The 16,593-nt window shown below is 47.8% G+C and overlaps 1 protein-coding gene across 2 annotated transcripts in view; it reads right to left on the bottom strand.

Moving 5' to 3' along the window:
- Nucleotides 1-15,984, bottom strand: part of LOC140195586 (secretin receptor-like) — a 59,849-nt gene extending 43,865 nt beyond the window's left edge. Inside the window, exons 1-2 of one of the 2 annotated variants that reach the window (XM_072254191.1) lie at nt 15,471-15,984; nt 42-162 (exon numbers count right to left, since the gene is read on the bottom strand). In XM_072254191.1, the coding sequence (XP_072110292.1) occupies nt 42-162; nt 15,471-15,659 (310 nt within the window). In that variant the 5' untranslated portion in view covers nt 15,660-15,984. The remainder of the gene's footprint in view (nt 1-41; nt 163-15,470) is intronic. The other variant, XM_072254190.1, reaches the window with a different exon arrangement.
- Between the last annotated feature and the right edge of the window lie 609 nt (nt 15,985-16,593).

The raw sequence follows: 16,593 nt of genomic DNA, 5'->3' as shown, positions 1-16,593 counted from the left end.
AACTTGACCATCTGAGATAGACAGGAAGGAAAGGCCAGTACCAGGTGTTTCCACATCAGTGCCATTGAAGACTTCCTCCTGGGTGGAGTTTTCCTGGATACACTTGTGTTTGGCAATATAGAACTCATCAATCACACTGCATGGTAACTGCATCGAGGCCATCTGTAAGAAAAGTAATCTAGATTAAAGATTAGCTTCACTTGTCACAGTGAAATGTGTCATCTGTGTAAACGACCGACACCGTCCCAGGATTGTGCTGGAGTCAGCCCCACAAGTGTCACCATGCTTCCAGCACAACATTGCATGCCCTCGCCCTAATCCAGTTGTCTTTGGAATGAGGGAGGAAACCAGAGCACACGGAGGAAACCTCTGCGGTCATGAGGACAATGTACAAGCCCCTCCCAGGCAGCAACGGAAACTGAACCCCGATCACCAGCGCTGGAACCGTGACACCACCACTCTGCCCTGTTGATTCATTATGATCTCACTGTAATAATGGATCACAAAAATGGTGACTGGATCCCGCGGATGAACATCGGGTCACCCGTCACTGTAACTCCCAGCTCCATATCCACTCCGGCTCCCATCCGCGGACACAGGGATCGAGAGAGCGCGAGCCAGATCAAGAAAGAGCAATCGAGAGAGATAGGGATAGAGAGAGAGATTGAGAGAGAGAGAGAGAGCAAGAGATATTGAGAGAGAGAGGTAGAGATAGAGATCAAGATTGAGAGACAGATCGAGAGAGAGAGAGAGAGCAAGAGAGATCGAGAGAGAGAGGTAGAGATAGAGATCGAGAGAGAGCAAGAGAGAGAGCGATCGAGAGAGAGCAAGAGAGATTGAGAGAGAGCAAGAGACAGAGCGATCGAGAGCAAGAGAGATTGAGAGAGCGAGAGAGATAGAGATCGAGAAAGAGAGAGGTAGAGATAGAGATTGAGATAGAGAGAGAGGTAGAGATAGAGATCGAGATCGAGAGAGAGAGAGCAAGAGAGATCAAGAGAGAGAGAGCAAGAGAGATTGAGAGAGAGCGAGAGAGATAGAGATCGAGAGAGAGAGAGAGAGAGAGCGATCGAGAGAGAGGGAGAGAGATCGAAAGAGAGAGAGATTGAGAGAGAGAGCGATATTGAGAGAGAGAGCGATAGAGAGAGATTGAGAGAGCAATAGAGAGAGAGAGAGAGAGAGAGAGAGAGAGAGATATTGAGAGAGAGCGAGAGAGTGTAGACCAAATGGGGAGAGCTGGGGAGGAGCAGAGAGAGAAGCAGGAAAGTTGAGCGAAAGCCAAACCACAGTGGTCTGAAGAAGTCCTGTGAATGTCAAGTGGAAAGGAGAGATGAAAGATGTTCCAGACACTTTGTAAAAACTGATCTGCCTTCATTACAGTCAGCAGAGGGGAGATTTTTATTTACACACAGTGAAGTGCTGGAATTTAGAGATTAACTGCTCCATAGTGATTGGTGCAAAATTAATTCTAATTTTAAATGGGAATTCAATAGGCATTGAGGAGAAGTTTGCAGAGCTATGGATAGAGAGACGTTAATGTGATTGGAGACCCATAAACAGCTCAATGATTATCTGTGCTGTACAATTCCATAATTTTATAGCAGATTATACTAAGTGCCATCGACATCTTCCAGTACTTCACTCTGTACCATCCTGAACCACAATGGTTTATCTTCCTTTTTCTCCCTCCGAAAGCTGACACATTCCGTCTGAATCCGATTGATTTCTATAATTTTGTTTATTTAGTTATCTGTCTGCTTATTTATTTAGATATGCTGTGCTGAGCAGGCACTACCGGCGCTCCGAGCCGCGACACCCAGCCACCCACGTACTTAACCCGAGCCCATTCACAGCACAATTTACAACGGCCAATTAGCTGGTACGTCTTTGGAATTTGGGAGGAAACCGGAGCATCCGGAGGAAACCCATGCGCTCATGGAAATTTGCTTTCTGAGGATGCTGGAACTGAACTCCGACGCCCCCAGCTGTAATAGTGTCGCACTAACCGCGACGCCACCATGACGACCCCTAATAACAAGCGGCAGCTGAGAAAGAGGAGACTGAACAATGAAAAGACCCAGCCACTAAATACAGCCACCACTCTTGCACCAGAATATGTGGGTCCCGGAACAGCCTCTACACCCACCAATTGACAACCCTTAGGAGAACGCCATACTCGACCCAAGTGATCACACTAATACCAGTAAAACAGCTGACAAAATCAGAGGTCCCACCCATGCCAGATGTTCTCCTGTCCATGACACTCATCAGGCAGATGGTAAAAAAGGCTGGAAAAGTCTAAGACCAGAGGGCCTCAGAGTAGAGGGATACCCATTTAGAATGGAGATGAGGGGGAATTTCTTTAGCCAGAGAGTGGTGAATATGCGGAATTCATTGCAGCTGTGGAGGCCAAGTCATTTAAGGCAGAGGTCGATAGGTTCTTGATTAGTCAGGGTACGAAGGGATACGGGGGAAAAGGCAGGAGATGGGGGCTGAGAGAGAGAAATGGATCGGCCATGATGAAATGGTGTATCAGACTCGATGGGCCAAATGGCCTCATTCTGCTCCTATCTCTTACGGTCTTAAGGTCTGAAAAGTGCCAGCCTCCAGAGCAGCTTCTATCCTGCTGTTGGATGATGGTTGAACAGACCCTGAGGTTCAGACTCAGCCGTCCTGTAAAACATACAGTGAGACGCGTCATTGGCGTTAACAACCAACGTACCCAAGGTGTGCCCAGGACAGCCTGCGCGCCATCACCCATTCTGGCACTAACATAGCACGCCCACCATGTTCCGCAGAACAACACAGAGCTAGAAGCAGGAACAGTCACAACATTTAAAAGACTCTTGGACAGTACAGAGACAGGAAAGGTCTAGAGCAGGGGTTCCCAACATTTTATGCTGGGGACACCTACCATTAACCGAGGGGTCAGTGGTTGGGTGCCCCTAGTTTAGAGCAATATGGGCCAAATGTGGGCAAATTGGACCCGCACAGGCAGGCATGGATGAATAGGCCAAGGGGGCCTGTTTCCATGCAGTCTATCTCTATGACTCACTGTTCGGTGTGATGTTGGGTCGTCCGTTGTTATATGTTTGTTATTTTAGTGGGTGGTAACCAGTTACTTACTCATGGTAAAACACAGAAGGCAACAGCTCTGCTCATCAAGTCCATGCCATCTCCCAACAGTCCCATTTGCCCCATTTCTTAAGACCATAAGATACAGGAGCAGAATTAGGCCATTTGACCATTGAATCTGCTCAGTCATGACTGATCCATTTTCCCCCCTCAGCCCCAATCTCCTGCCCTCTCTCCATATGCTTTCATGCCCTGACTAATCAATAAACTATCAATCTTTGCCTTAAATATAGCCAATGGCTTGGCTTCCACAGTTACCTGTGGCAATGAATTCCACAGATTCACCACTCCCTGGCTAATGAAATTCCTCCTCATCTCCATTCTAAATGGACATCCCTCTATTCCGAGGCTGTGCCCTCTGGTCTTAGACTCTCCCACCATAGGAAACATCCCCTCCACATCCACTCTACTGAGGCCTTTCAACATTTGATGGATTTCAATGAGATCACCACTCATTCTTCTGACTTCCAGTGAGTACAGGCCTAAAGCCATCAAACGCTCCTCAGATGAAAACCCATTCTTGAAGTCATTCTTGTGAACTCCCTCTGAACCCACTCCAACGTCAGCACATCCTTTCTTAGAAAAGGTGCCCAAAACTTATCCCCTGTAACCTCTTATCTCTCCCACAGGCCCACCTACTCCACTTTAGTTTCCTATTACCCACTCACCCACATTTACAGCAGCCAATAGCACACCAAGCCCAACACTGTGAGTTGTGGGTGGAAACCAGAGAACCCTCTATCATAAGGAGAATGTGCAAACTCCACGTGGACAGTACCCACGGTCAGATTCCCCAAACTCTTGAGAGAGTGGTGGTAGCTGATGGGCGTGCTGGGTCACGTCAACACAGGAGTAAGCCACTCAGCCTACTGAGATCCATGCTAGGTCCCAAGAAGGGAAATTCTATCAGTCTTGATCCCTGTCATTTCATTCCCTGTACCCAAAATTCCTCCACAATCTCACATCGCACAGCTCCCTTTTACTTAACAGGGCACATTTGGGTAAAGCACATAGATATAAGCTCAATATAATGCGACAAAGTGAGATCATGAAGTTTCCTTCACACAATTACATCAGTCAATGACTAGGCCAGTTATCAGAATCAGATTTAATATTTTTTTTTATTTTATTGAGATACAGGTCGGGATTCCAGCCCTTTCAGTCGTGCCGTTCTGCAACCCCAATTTAACCCTTGCCTAGTCACAGGACAATTTACAATGAGCATTTAACCTACCAATCAGTACGTCTTTGGTCTGTGGGAGGAAACCAGAGCACCCGGAGGAAACCGACGCGGTCACGGGGAGAACCTACAGACTCCTTACAGACAGTGATGGGAATTGAACCCGGGTCGCCGGTACTGTAAAGACTTGGGCTAACCACCACACTATGTGCTGCCCCATAACTGGCACACGTCATGAAATTTGTTATTTGGCAACAGCAGTACTTTGCAATACATAATTTTAAAAAAACCACAAATTACAATAAAAATATATATTAAAAACTTTAAATTACATGAGTAGAGCAAAACGAGAGAAAACAAAATAGTGAGGTGGGTTCATTGTCCGTTCAGAAACCGGATGGCGGAGGAGAAGCTTTTCTTCAAACGGTGAGTGTGTGCTCTCAGACTTCTGGACTTCCTCCTCAACGGCAGGTAGCGATGAGAAGAGGCCACGTCCTGGAAGCTCACACAAACTACTATGGGGTACTGATGCTATCAAGCAAGGGGACATCTGTCGATTAACGTTGGGTTTGAGTTCCCGGCTGCGTCACCGTCTGGTATGGCACTTCAAATCAGCAGGAATGCAAGAAGCTGCAGAGAGTAGGGGGCTCCCAACACCTCATGAACGCGTACCTCCCTACCACTGGTAATACCTACAGGACGCACTGCCACAAATAGAAAACAACATCCATGAAAGATCCCCACCATCTTCTGGCAGCTACCAACGCCTGAACCCCCACACCACCAGGTTGAAGGACAACTACTTCCCTTCAGCCACTTAGTTCTTGAACCAGCCGTCACACCCTGATCTCTACAGCTTAGCAGCACAATGACCACGTCGCACAACAATGGGCTTCATTCTATTTGTTCCAGTTATGTTTTTTTCTTGCATAATTGATGTTTAATTTTGGTGTTTTGTTATGTGCTGTGTCTCTAATGCCATAGGTCTGAGAATGCTGCTGCAAATAAGATGCACCTGCACACAGCACTGTGGTAATTTTATGCATTGCACTATACTGCTGCAAAAAAAATAACACATTTTATAACATGCATGAGTGTTGATAAACCTGATTCTGACTTGTGGACTGAGAGTGGGAAGGGGCCAGGCAGAGGGCACAGTTGAGAAGGGGAAGGGAGAGGGAAGCACCACATAACCATATAACAATTACAGCACAGAAACAGGCCATCTCAGCCCTTCTAGTCTGTGCCGAACTCCCACTCTCACCTAGCCCCACGGACCTGCACTCAGCCCATAACCCTCCATTCCTTTTCCTGTCCATATAGCTGTCCAGTTTAACTTTAAATGACAACATCAAACCTGCCTCAACCACTTCTGCTGGAAGCTCGTTCCACACAGCTACCACTCTCTGAGTAAAGAAGTTCCCCCTTATGTTACCCCTAAACTTTTGTCTTTTAACTCTCAACTCATGTCCTCTTGTTTGAATCTTCCCCACTCTCAATGGAAAAAGCCTATCCACGTCAACTCTATCTATCCCCCTCATAAGTTTAAATACCTCTATCAAGTCCCCCCTCAACCTTCTATGCTCCAAGGAATAAAGACCTAACTTGTTCAACCTTTCTCTGTAACTTAGGTGATGAAACCCAGGTAACATTCTAGTAAACCTTCTCTGTACTCTGTCTATTTTGTTGACATCCTTCCGATAATCTTGTGACCAAAACTGTACACAAAAATCTAAATTTGGCCTCACCAATGCCTTGTACAATTTCAACATTACATCCCAACTCTTATACTCAATGCTCTGATTTATAAAGGCCAGCATACCAGTAACTTTCTTCACCACCCTATCCACATGAGATTCCATCTTCAGGGAACTATGCATCATTATTCCTAGATCCCTCTGTTCTACTGCATTCTTCAATGCCCTACCATTTACCATGTATGTCCTATTTTGATTAGTCCTACCAAAATGTAGCACCTCACATTTATCAGCATTAAACTCCATCTGCCATCTTTCAGCCCACTCTTCTAACTGGCCTAAATCTCTCTGCAAGCTTTGAAAACCTACTTCATTATCCACAACTCCACCTATCTTAGTATCATCTGCATCCTTACTCATCCAATTTACCACCCCATCATCCAGATTATTAATATATATGACAAACAACATTGGACCCAGTACAGATCCCTGAGGCACACCACTGGTCACCGGCCTCCAATCTGACAAACAATTTTCCACCAGGTGTACTTGATAAAGTGGCCACTGTGTAGAACATAGAGACATGGAACAGTGCAACCCTTCAGCCACAATGATGCACTGACCCTTTAAACTAGTCTATGATCAATCTAACCCTATTGGGAAAATGGCCTTGTAATAAAAAACATACCATTAAGCACCAGAAATCTTTTCCACTAACTTCTCTTCTCTCCTGTTAATTCTTTTTTCTCAAACACTCCCTTCCACATCCCGCATTACAGTTCTCTCTTCTGAAATATTCCCACTTTCCTATACCTTTTGCCAAGATGGCTTAATGCTTCCAACAGCATGAGCAAATCTATTATAAGTACCAGACACTACAGATACTGGAATCTGAAGCAACAACACTGGAGGAATTCAGTGGGTCAAACAGCATCTGTGGAAGGAAATGGACACAGACCCTTCATCTGGACTTCTTTCAATATCAGATATCAAGGGCTCAAAGGGACTTGGGAGTCCTTGTGCAGGATTCCTGAAGGGTTAACTTGCAGGTTGTGTCAGTGCTAAGGAAGGCAAATGCAATGTTAGCGTTCACTTTGAGAGAACTAGAACATAAAAGCAAGGATATGATGCCGAGGATTTATAAGAAATTGGTCAGACTACCCTTTGACTATTATAACCCCTTATCTAAGAAAGCATGCGCTGGCATTGGAGGGGGTCCAGGTGAGGTTCACGAGAATGATCCCAGGAATGAAAGGGTTAACATATGCAGAGCATTTGATGGCTCTGGGCCTGTACTTGCTGGAGTTCAGAGGAAAGTGAAACCTATTGAATATTGAAAGGCCTAGATAGAGTGGACTTGGAGAGGATATTCCATTCCTCATTATAGGAAGGACATGAAAACTTCAGAGAGGGAGCAGAGGAGATTTATCAGGATGTTGCCTGGATTAGAGAGCACGTATGAAGATTGGTTAAGTGAGCTAGGGCTTTTTCTGTTTGGAGTGAAGGAGGATGAGTGGTGTCTTAATAAAGGTGTACAAGAGGATCGACTGGACAGCCAGGGCGGAAATGGCTAACGTGAGGGGGCATAACTTTAAGGAGATTGGAGGAACGTGTAGGAGGGATGTCAGGGGTATTTTTATTTTAAACACACTGAGAGTGGTAGTTGCAATGAGTGTGCTGCCCAGGACAGTAACATTAGGGAGATTGAAACCTGCCAGCCCTATACTTTCCTCCCCCCTCACCCCCCACTTTCTTATTCGAGCTTCTGACTCCTTCCTTTCCAGGCCTGATGAAGCCTCTCATCCAGATGCGTCTACTCTTTATTCCCCTCCAAAGATATGCACATGGATGAAAGAAAAATGGAGAGCTATGTGGGAGGGAAGGGTTAGATTGATCTTGGAGAAGGGCAAAGGGTCAGCACAACATTGTGGGCCAAAGGGCCTGTACTGTTCTATTTCCTGCACTCCATGAGCCTGGAACACAATGGCTGGTGGAGGCAGAAAGCTTTATGCAGCTGAATGGAAGAGCACGAAGCTACATCACTCTGGACTGGACAGAGCCTCCTTAGTTTAGACAGCATTAAGCTTGCGACTGAATAATCTCCTCCAGTAGTGTAAGTCACTCTGATTTATTGAAGCCATATTTCACATGTATTGGCCAGTTCACCTCTTTCCCCCAAATCATAAGCACTAGTAGCAGCTTCCAGACAAAGGGGCCTTGACATGAAATATTGACTCCATTCCTCCCCTTAATTTCCTTACAAGATTTTAAAGAGTTATAGTTCATATTGTCACATGTACAGAGGTACTATGAAAAGCTTGTTCTGCATAATGTCTTGGATCCTTACCGTTGTCATAGCCAGGGGTGGGGGGGTGGTAATGAGGACAAGCTCCCAATACCTATTAAATGCTCCCAATGGTGTGTGCTTCAAATAGTCTCTGACAACCAAGTCCAGCTGAACCATTTTTACCGACAGGGGAAGGGGCAAAGGCGGGTTACTGACGCCTTAAAACCAGTCACTTCAGGCAGATGGGGCTTGTCAGCCATGGCTGGCAGCTCACTTAGGAGAAGGAAGACTCTGATCTCAGACCTTAGCTGCCTCGCGGCTATACCCACTCATGGGGAAGGCTTCAGGAGTAAATCCTGAGGGAAAAATCCGGAGCTGGAGTCCCTGAGGCAGCCCGACATTGAGTTCAACGCTGACTGGCAACTCCCGCGATGCCGCCGGTGCCAAACTGGGTCAGTCTGTGCCGTTCCTGTGGGTTTATCAGCTGCGTGGAGAGAGGGAGTCTGCTGCACGGGCAACAGCTTGCTCTCCATTTCGTACCGCCCAGGCCTGCCTATCACGTACACGTCCATGGTCAAACCCAACCATACAGGATCGGTCATTACAACAATGCACTGAGGCAGTGCAAGATAAAACAATAACAGTGTGCAGAATAAAGTATTACGGTCCCGGTGAAAGAGCAGTGCTGGTAGCAATAGTAAGGTGAAAGGTCACAATGAGGTACTTGTGAGGTCAAGAGTTCATCAGATCGTCCCAGAGTCTGATAACAGCGGGGTAGAAGTGACCCTTGGGCCTGGTGGTACACGCTCCTGTATCTTTTGCCTGATGATATGGGGAGAAAGGGAGAATGTCTGGGTGAGTGCAGACTTTGATGCTGCTGTCTGCTGTACTGAGGCAGTGAGAAGTGTAGATAGAGCCCACAGAGGGGAGGCTGGTTTCCGTGATGTGCTGAGCTGTGTCCACAACCCTCTGCGGTTTGCTGCAGTCACGGGCAGAGCAGACATTAAAGTTCAACGTAAATTTATTATCAAAGAATGTATGTGCCACCATATACTACCCTGAGATTCATTTTCTTGCAGGCATTCACAGCAGAACAAAGAAATACAATAGAAGGAATGAAAAACTACACAGGCTGACAAACAACCAATGTGCTAAAGAGGACAATCCGTGAAAATACAAGAAAAACTCTTGCCTTACCAAACCGTTATGCATCCAAATAGGATGCTTTCTATGATCAATAAAAATAATAGCAGGCCAGTTAGTCTTCGCTGACTCAGAGGGCAAGCCTGTGCCCACCCCCTCAGACTTGTCCTATCCCATCTATTCCTTTCCATCACAGCAGCGAAGTAGCGCATATCAGACAACCAAAGCGCCGTGAAGGCGATTCTGGAGGGCTATGTGTCCAGGTTATATCAGTCAAATCAGAAAAGGTTGGTGAAGGCTTCCACTGGGTACTCCCATATCTGTGCACCCTCTGTTCAGGGAACAGCACTGAAAACGTGCCAATTCAATACATAACAAGTCATAAATCTCCTCTGCTTATCGTAATATTTATACTGGGGAGTACGGAAATGTCTGAGAAATTAAACAAGCACTTTGTTTTTGTCTTTACAGAAAAAGATTAAAAAAAAATCCTGCCAAAAATATTAGGGGAACCAGTGTCCAACATGAATGAGGAGCTGTAAGATCTTAGTGTTATTGGAAGAACATAATAGCAACGCTGTTAAAAGTCCGAAGGATCTGGTGATCCACGTGCCGATGTTCTGAAGGAGATGCTGCAGAAATAGCAGCGGCTTTGAATTTCCTGCCCTGATGTACAGCAGATCATGGAACGGCAGCCAGGGGTTAGGGAAGGGCAGCAAATACAACCACATCATATAAGAAAGGAGAGAGAGACAGAGGGGGAAGGAAGGACGGGGGGGGTGGAAGGAGAGACGGGGGGGGGGGGAAGGAGAGACAGGGGGGGGAAGGAGAGACAGAGGGGGGGGAGGAGAGACAGAGAGAACAGACGGACGGACAGAGAGGATAAAAACAATATATGAATGCCCCAATATTCCTGTCACCAGTTTTGGGGAAAAATGCTGGAAATCTACAAAGCAAGAACTGAACGAATCTGACTGAGTAGTGAAAGCAGAGATTCTGGTCATTAACATTGGCTGTTTGTCACTCTTTGTGTATAGTTTTTCATAAATTCTACTGTATTTCCTTATTTTCCTGTAAATGCCTGCAGGAAGACAAATCTCAAGGTGGTAAACGGTGACTTATACGTACTTTGATTTTTAAAAAAAATGACTTAAAGCTTTGAAAAAGTTGCAGAAGAGGTCTATGGGATGCTGGCTGGATTAGAGGGTATTAGCTATAAAGAGAGATTGGACCAAATCTTTTTCCAGAGAGGTAGGTGTCTGGAATGGGCTGCGAGGGGAATTGGGGACATAATACTCATCTTTAAGAAGCTGTTAGGTAGACATGTGAATATTCAGGAAATTGAGGATTTGGATGATGTACAAGCAGAGGGGATTTAGTTTAGTTTGCATGATTATGCTTGAGGCTCTCCATTGGTGGGGTCAACGATGGATGTCGTGTTCCAGCTGTCTGCAATACACAGTACGATATGGAGAGCAAGCTGTTGCCCGTGTAGCAGGCTCCTCCTCTCCATGTCGCTGATGAGCCCAGAGGAACGACAGAGGTCGATACAGTCTGTCACCAGCAGCATTGCAGGAGTTGCCAGTCAGTGTTGAACTCAACACAGGGACTGCCTTAGGGACTCTAGCTCCGGATTTTTCCCCAGGGTTTACGCCTGAAGCCTTCTCCGTGAGTGGGTATAGCTGCAGGGCGGCAGAGGGTTGAGATCAGAGCCTTCCTTCTCCTTGGTGAGCTGCCAACCACGGCTAACGAACCCCCGCTAGGCATTTCAGTATTTGGTGGGTTTCAATGCCAGCCCCCACTCATTCTTCAAAACTCCAGTGAGTACAGACCCAGAACCATCAAACATTCCTCACATGTTAACCATTCATTCCCAGAATCAATCTTACGAATCTCCTCTGGATTCTCTCCAATGCCCAGTTCTCAGTGACCTGACTGATAAAAACAAACGTGCCAAATGCTTTCTTCACCAAAGTTGTCAAATACACAAGCCCGTGTGTGCACAGGTGCAAGGAGAAACCTCCTTGCAGCACCATCACAGGCACGTACAATCAAATACACATCACTGATAAGAAGAGCTTCTTAGAATGAGAATCAGTTTTATTGGCACTGATGTGTGCTGTGAAATTTGTTGTTTTGTGGCAGCTGTACGTGCAACACCTAAAAGTGGCTGTCAGGGCCCTGGAACAGCTCTCAAAGTGCAGTCTGACCAATGCCTTATAAAGCCTCAGCATCACAGCTTTCCTTTTATATTCTAACCTTCTCGAAATGAATGCTAACGCTGACTCAGCCTGAAAGTTATCCCATAGAGAATCGTGCACGAGGACTCCCAAGTCCTGGACACACCCAGGGGCACACGCAAAGTGCAAGACACCAGCAAAAAGAAGGAAGTTGTGGTTCTAATCCATGACAGGGTTAAAACTTTGAAGGTCGAATTGGTGCCTGGCATCTTTAATCTGTGGGACGGAGATGGGAAGACCAGGCAATCCAACTTCTACCATCAATTTCCCAACCTGAAAACAGAACCAGGGTGTTTGGTCTCTAAACGGGCTGAAACCAAAGAAAGATGCAGACGCAGATTGGAAGAAACATACAAAATGCTGGAGGAACAAAGCAAGTCAGGCAGCAACTATGCAGAGAAATGGACAGTCAACGTTTCGAATAAAAACCCCTCATCAGGGGAAAATCTTCAAAAGATATTGAGGAGATATCCAGTATAAAAAGGATGGGGGAGAGGTAGATAATTTGAGTGAGCAAGGACTTTTCTCTTTGGAGCAAAGGAGACTGAGAGGTGACTTAATAGAGATGTACAAGATGACAAGAGGAATAGATCGAGTGGATAGCCGGACCTTAAAATTATGTTCTCATGTACTAGGTGACTGCAGGAAAGTACATTAAGTATGCCCATTACAATAGAGGAGCAGAATTAGGCCATTCAGCCCATCAAGTCTGCTCCTCTATTCAATCATGGCTAATCCCGGATCCCACTCTACCCGCTGTATACCTGCCTTTTCGCCATATCCTTTGATGCCCCGACCAATTGGGAACGATCAACTTCCGCCTGAAATATACCCACGGACTTGGCCTCCATCGCAGTCTGTGTCAGAGCACTCCACAGATTCACTACTCACTGGCTAAAAAAGTTCCTCCTTACCCCTGTTCCGAAAGGTCACCCTCAGTTTTGAGGCTGTGCCCTGTAGTTCTGGATAGGAAATTGAACCCGGGTCGCTGGTACTGTAAAGATTTGTGCTAACCACCACACTATGTGCCGCCCCATAGGAAACATCCTCTCCACATCCACCCTATCTAGTCCTTTCAACATTCAGTAGGTTTCATTGAGATCCCCCCGGATTATTCTAAATTCCAGACGGTACAGACACAAAACTGCCAAATACACCTCATATATCAACCCCTTCATTCCTGGAATCATCCAGAGATACTGTCTGGGATGGTGGGGGGGGGGTGCAGGAAATAATTCACTGACCAAAAATATTAACCATTTACTTCCACAAATGCTGCCTAACCTGCTGTGTATTTACAGTATGTTCTGATTTTTAAATATTGTTTTCAGACTCCGCTGAGTATTGAATTGAAATTAGGCAGAGTCATTGACATTAGAAACATAGAAACATAGAAAATAGGTGCAGGAGTAGGCCATTCGGCCCTTCGAGCCTGCACCGCCATCTATTATGATCAAGGCTGATCATCCAACTCAGAACCCCGCCCCAGCCTTCCCTCCATACCCCCTGACCCCCGTAGCCACAAGGGCCATATCTAACTCCCTCTTAAATATAGCCAATGAACTGGCCTCAACTGCTTCCTGTGGCAGAGAATTTCACAGATTCACCACTCTCTGTGTGAAGAAGTTTTTCCTAATCTCGGTCCTAAAAGGCTTCCCCTCTATCCTCAAACTGTGGCCCCTCGTTCTGGACTTCCCCAACATCGGGAACAATCTTCCTGCATCTAGCCTGTCCAATCCCTTTAGGATCTTATACGTTTCAATCAGATCCCCCCTCAATCTTCTAAATTCCAACGAGTACAAGCCCAGTTCATCCAGTCTTTCTTCATATGAAAGTCCTGCCATCCCAGGAATCAATCTGGTGAACCTTCTTTGTACTCCCTCTATAGCAAGGATGTCTTTCCTCAGATTAGGGGACCAAAACTGCACACAACACTCCAGGTGTGGTCTCACCAAGGCCTTGTACAACTGCAGTAGTACCTCCCTGCTCCTGTACTCGAATCCTCTCACTATAAATGCCAGCATACCATTCGCCTTTTTCACCGCCTGCTGTACCTGCATGCCCACTTTCAATGACTGGTGTATAATGACACCCAGGTCTCGTTGCACCTCCCATTTTCCTAATCGGCCACCATTCAGATAATAATCTGTTTTCCTATTTTAAACACCCTCTGACATTAAACACCCTCTCTCTAACCACTACTCCCCCTCTCTCTCCCCCACCTCTCTCACTCCCTCCCTCTCTCCCCAACCCTCAGCCTTCACCTCCCTCATTCAAACCCTCTCTCACTCCCCCTTTCTCCTTCACTCTCTCCCCACTCTCTCGTCTACACCTCACCTCCTCTCTCCTTTTCCCATATCTCTCTCTCCTTCCACCTCTTTCTCCCCCTCTCACCCTCACATTCTCCCCCTCTCCTCGTCTCTCCCTCCTCCCCCTCTCCTTCCCTATCCCACACCTTCTCCCCTCTCTCCTCCTCCTCTCACCCTCTCCCTCCCCCTCCCTCCTCCCCCTCTCCTTCTCCCCTATCCCACACCTTCTCCCCTCTCTCACCCTCCTCCTCTCCCCCTCTCCTTCTCCCCCTCTCTCACCCTCCTCCCCCTCTCCTTCTCCCCTATCCCACACCTTCTCCCCTCTCTCTCTCCTCCTCCTCTCCCCCTCTCCTTCTCCCCTCTCTCCCCCTCCTCCCCCCTCCTTCTCCTCTCCCCCTCTCCTTCTCCCCCTCTCTCACCCTCCTCCCCCCTCCTTCTCCCCTATCCCACACCTTCTCCCCTCTCACCCTCACATTCTCCCCTCTCTCTTTCTCCCACCTCTCCCCATTCTCCACCTCCTTCTCCCCCTCTGTTCCCCCTCTCCTCCCTTCTCTCTCTCCCTCTTTCTTTTTCTCCCTCTCCTCCTCTTTTTTACCTTCTCTCCCCCTCTCTGCCTGCTCTCTCCCTCTCCTCACCACTCTCTCCCTCTCCTTCACCCCTCCTCTCCTTCTCTCCCTCTTTCTCTCTCCCTCCTTCTTCCACTCTCCCCCTCTGCCTACTCTCCCCCTCTCCGCTCCCTCCCCCTCTCCTCCCCACCTTCCTCCCCTCTCCTTCCCACCCTCTCCCTCTCCTTCCCCATCCTCTCCCTCTCCTTCCCTACCCTCCTCTCCCTCTCTCCTTCCCCACCCTCTCCCTCTCCTCCCCACCCTCTCCCTCCTTCCCCCACCCTCCCTCTCCCCACTCCTTCCCCCTCTTTCTCTCACACTCCTTCCCCTCTCTCCCTCTCCCCTATCGTTCTTCCTTTCCTCCTCACTCTCTCCTTCACTCTCTCCCTCTCCTCTCTCCTTCTCCTCCTGCTCTCTCTCCCCCTCTCCTTCACCCCCACCCTCTCTCTCCTCCTCTCCTCTCTACCCTCCTCTCCTCTCCTCCCTCTCCCTCTCCTCTCCTCCCTCTTCTCTGTCCCTTCCCCTCCCTCTTCCCTCTCTCCCCCCCCCACTCCCTCCCCTCTTTCTAACCCCCTCCCCATCTCTCTTCCTTTCTCCCCTGTCCCCACAGACTGGCCTGATGTTCCAGCGATTCCTGTTTGAAATTACTGGGATACCGAAGTGAATTTTACACATTCCCTTCTGCGTGTGGATTCCCTGGTGGAACAGGAGGCGTGAACGCCGTCTCGTTTCTCCACAGGTACTGCCTGACCTGCGGAGTGTTTCTACGTGTCTGTCTCTCTCTCTCTCTCTCACCTTACTTTAGCTCCAGAAGAGCGGGCGACAGAGTTCTCCCATCCGAATCCCCAGAAGCAGTAACTGTTCAGGTGGCACTTACCGGCGCGGAAAGGATCACAGAGACCGCGGCGTGCAGAGCGATGTCGCGCACGGCTGTGTACTGAGAACAGAACATAACTTTGCCCGTCTGATTGCAGCAGGCTTCCAAAGTAAGCGACCCTTGCTGAGCGCACGTTTTGCTCCGGCGCCGGCTGCTGGTGGGATCACGGGCGGCCGGTGGAACTGTCATGGAATCTCATTCCCGGAGCTGGAAGGGGACGGACTCGGTTTCAGTGGACCGCCCGAATCTTTGCTGTTGCTGTCTCCGGCTCCCCTCACAGAGCTGTCAGGTACCGAAACCCGCCAATTTATAGGCAGCCTTCGAGCTCCGGCTGGTGACGCGCTCCCTCCCTCGGTGACTGACGCGTCTTGGAATTAATAATCCCGGGTCGGGGCACGGATTTCCCTGCGAGGCGCGTCGGGGGGGTGTGAGATTTCAGTCCCGCCTGGCAGGCGGCACGGGAAGGTTAGAAGATGGGGAGAGGGAGGGAGCAAGGACAGTGAACTTCCCCCCAAGCAGAAAGGCTGATCAAAGCCTCCAGCAACTAAATCCAGCCCTCTGCATCCCCGGCCAGCGTCACTTTATGCAGATACAATCAATCTACGTGTTGGGTGGGGAGGTGGAGATCCGCCACTACCAGAGGCGCCCCTTCCCTCTACTAGCCTTCAGGTCACCCTTGGGCAAGGTATAGCTCCTGGTTAGACCACCCTCACCCCTCTGATCAGAGTCACAGGGGAGCAAATCACAAGCCACTGACCAGCAGACAATCCCTGAAGAGTATTGATAATGGCTGGGGTCGCCCGTCTTGTAAAGACACTGCCCAGAAGGCGCCAATGTCAAACCACTTCTGTAGAAACATTTGCCAAGAGCAAGAATGGTGACCGAAAGAGGGAAGAACAGAAGAGCTTATTGATTAAAGACAGATGGAAGACCGTGGTCACCCATGTCATAGGACACAGCACACATTGATGATCATGATGAATCAATATACGTATATAAACTATCTTATGTATTTGTATTAATTATATTTTTATTATTGTGTTTTTTTTCGTGCTACATCAGATCCAGAGTAAACAATTATTTACATTTGTGGACTGGAAATGACATTAAAAAGCCTCGTACC

This window comes from Mobula birostris, chromosome 3 (genome assembly GCF_030028105.1).
Source record: "Mobula birostris isolate sMobBir1 chromosome 3, sMobBir1.hap1, whole genome shotgun sequence".
Lineage (NCBI taxonomy): Eukaryota > Metazoa > Chordata > Chondrichthyes > Myliobatiformes > Myliobatidae > Mobula > Mobula birostris.
This window is presented reverse-complemented; position numbering and strand designations above follow the sequence as displayed.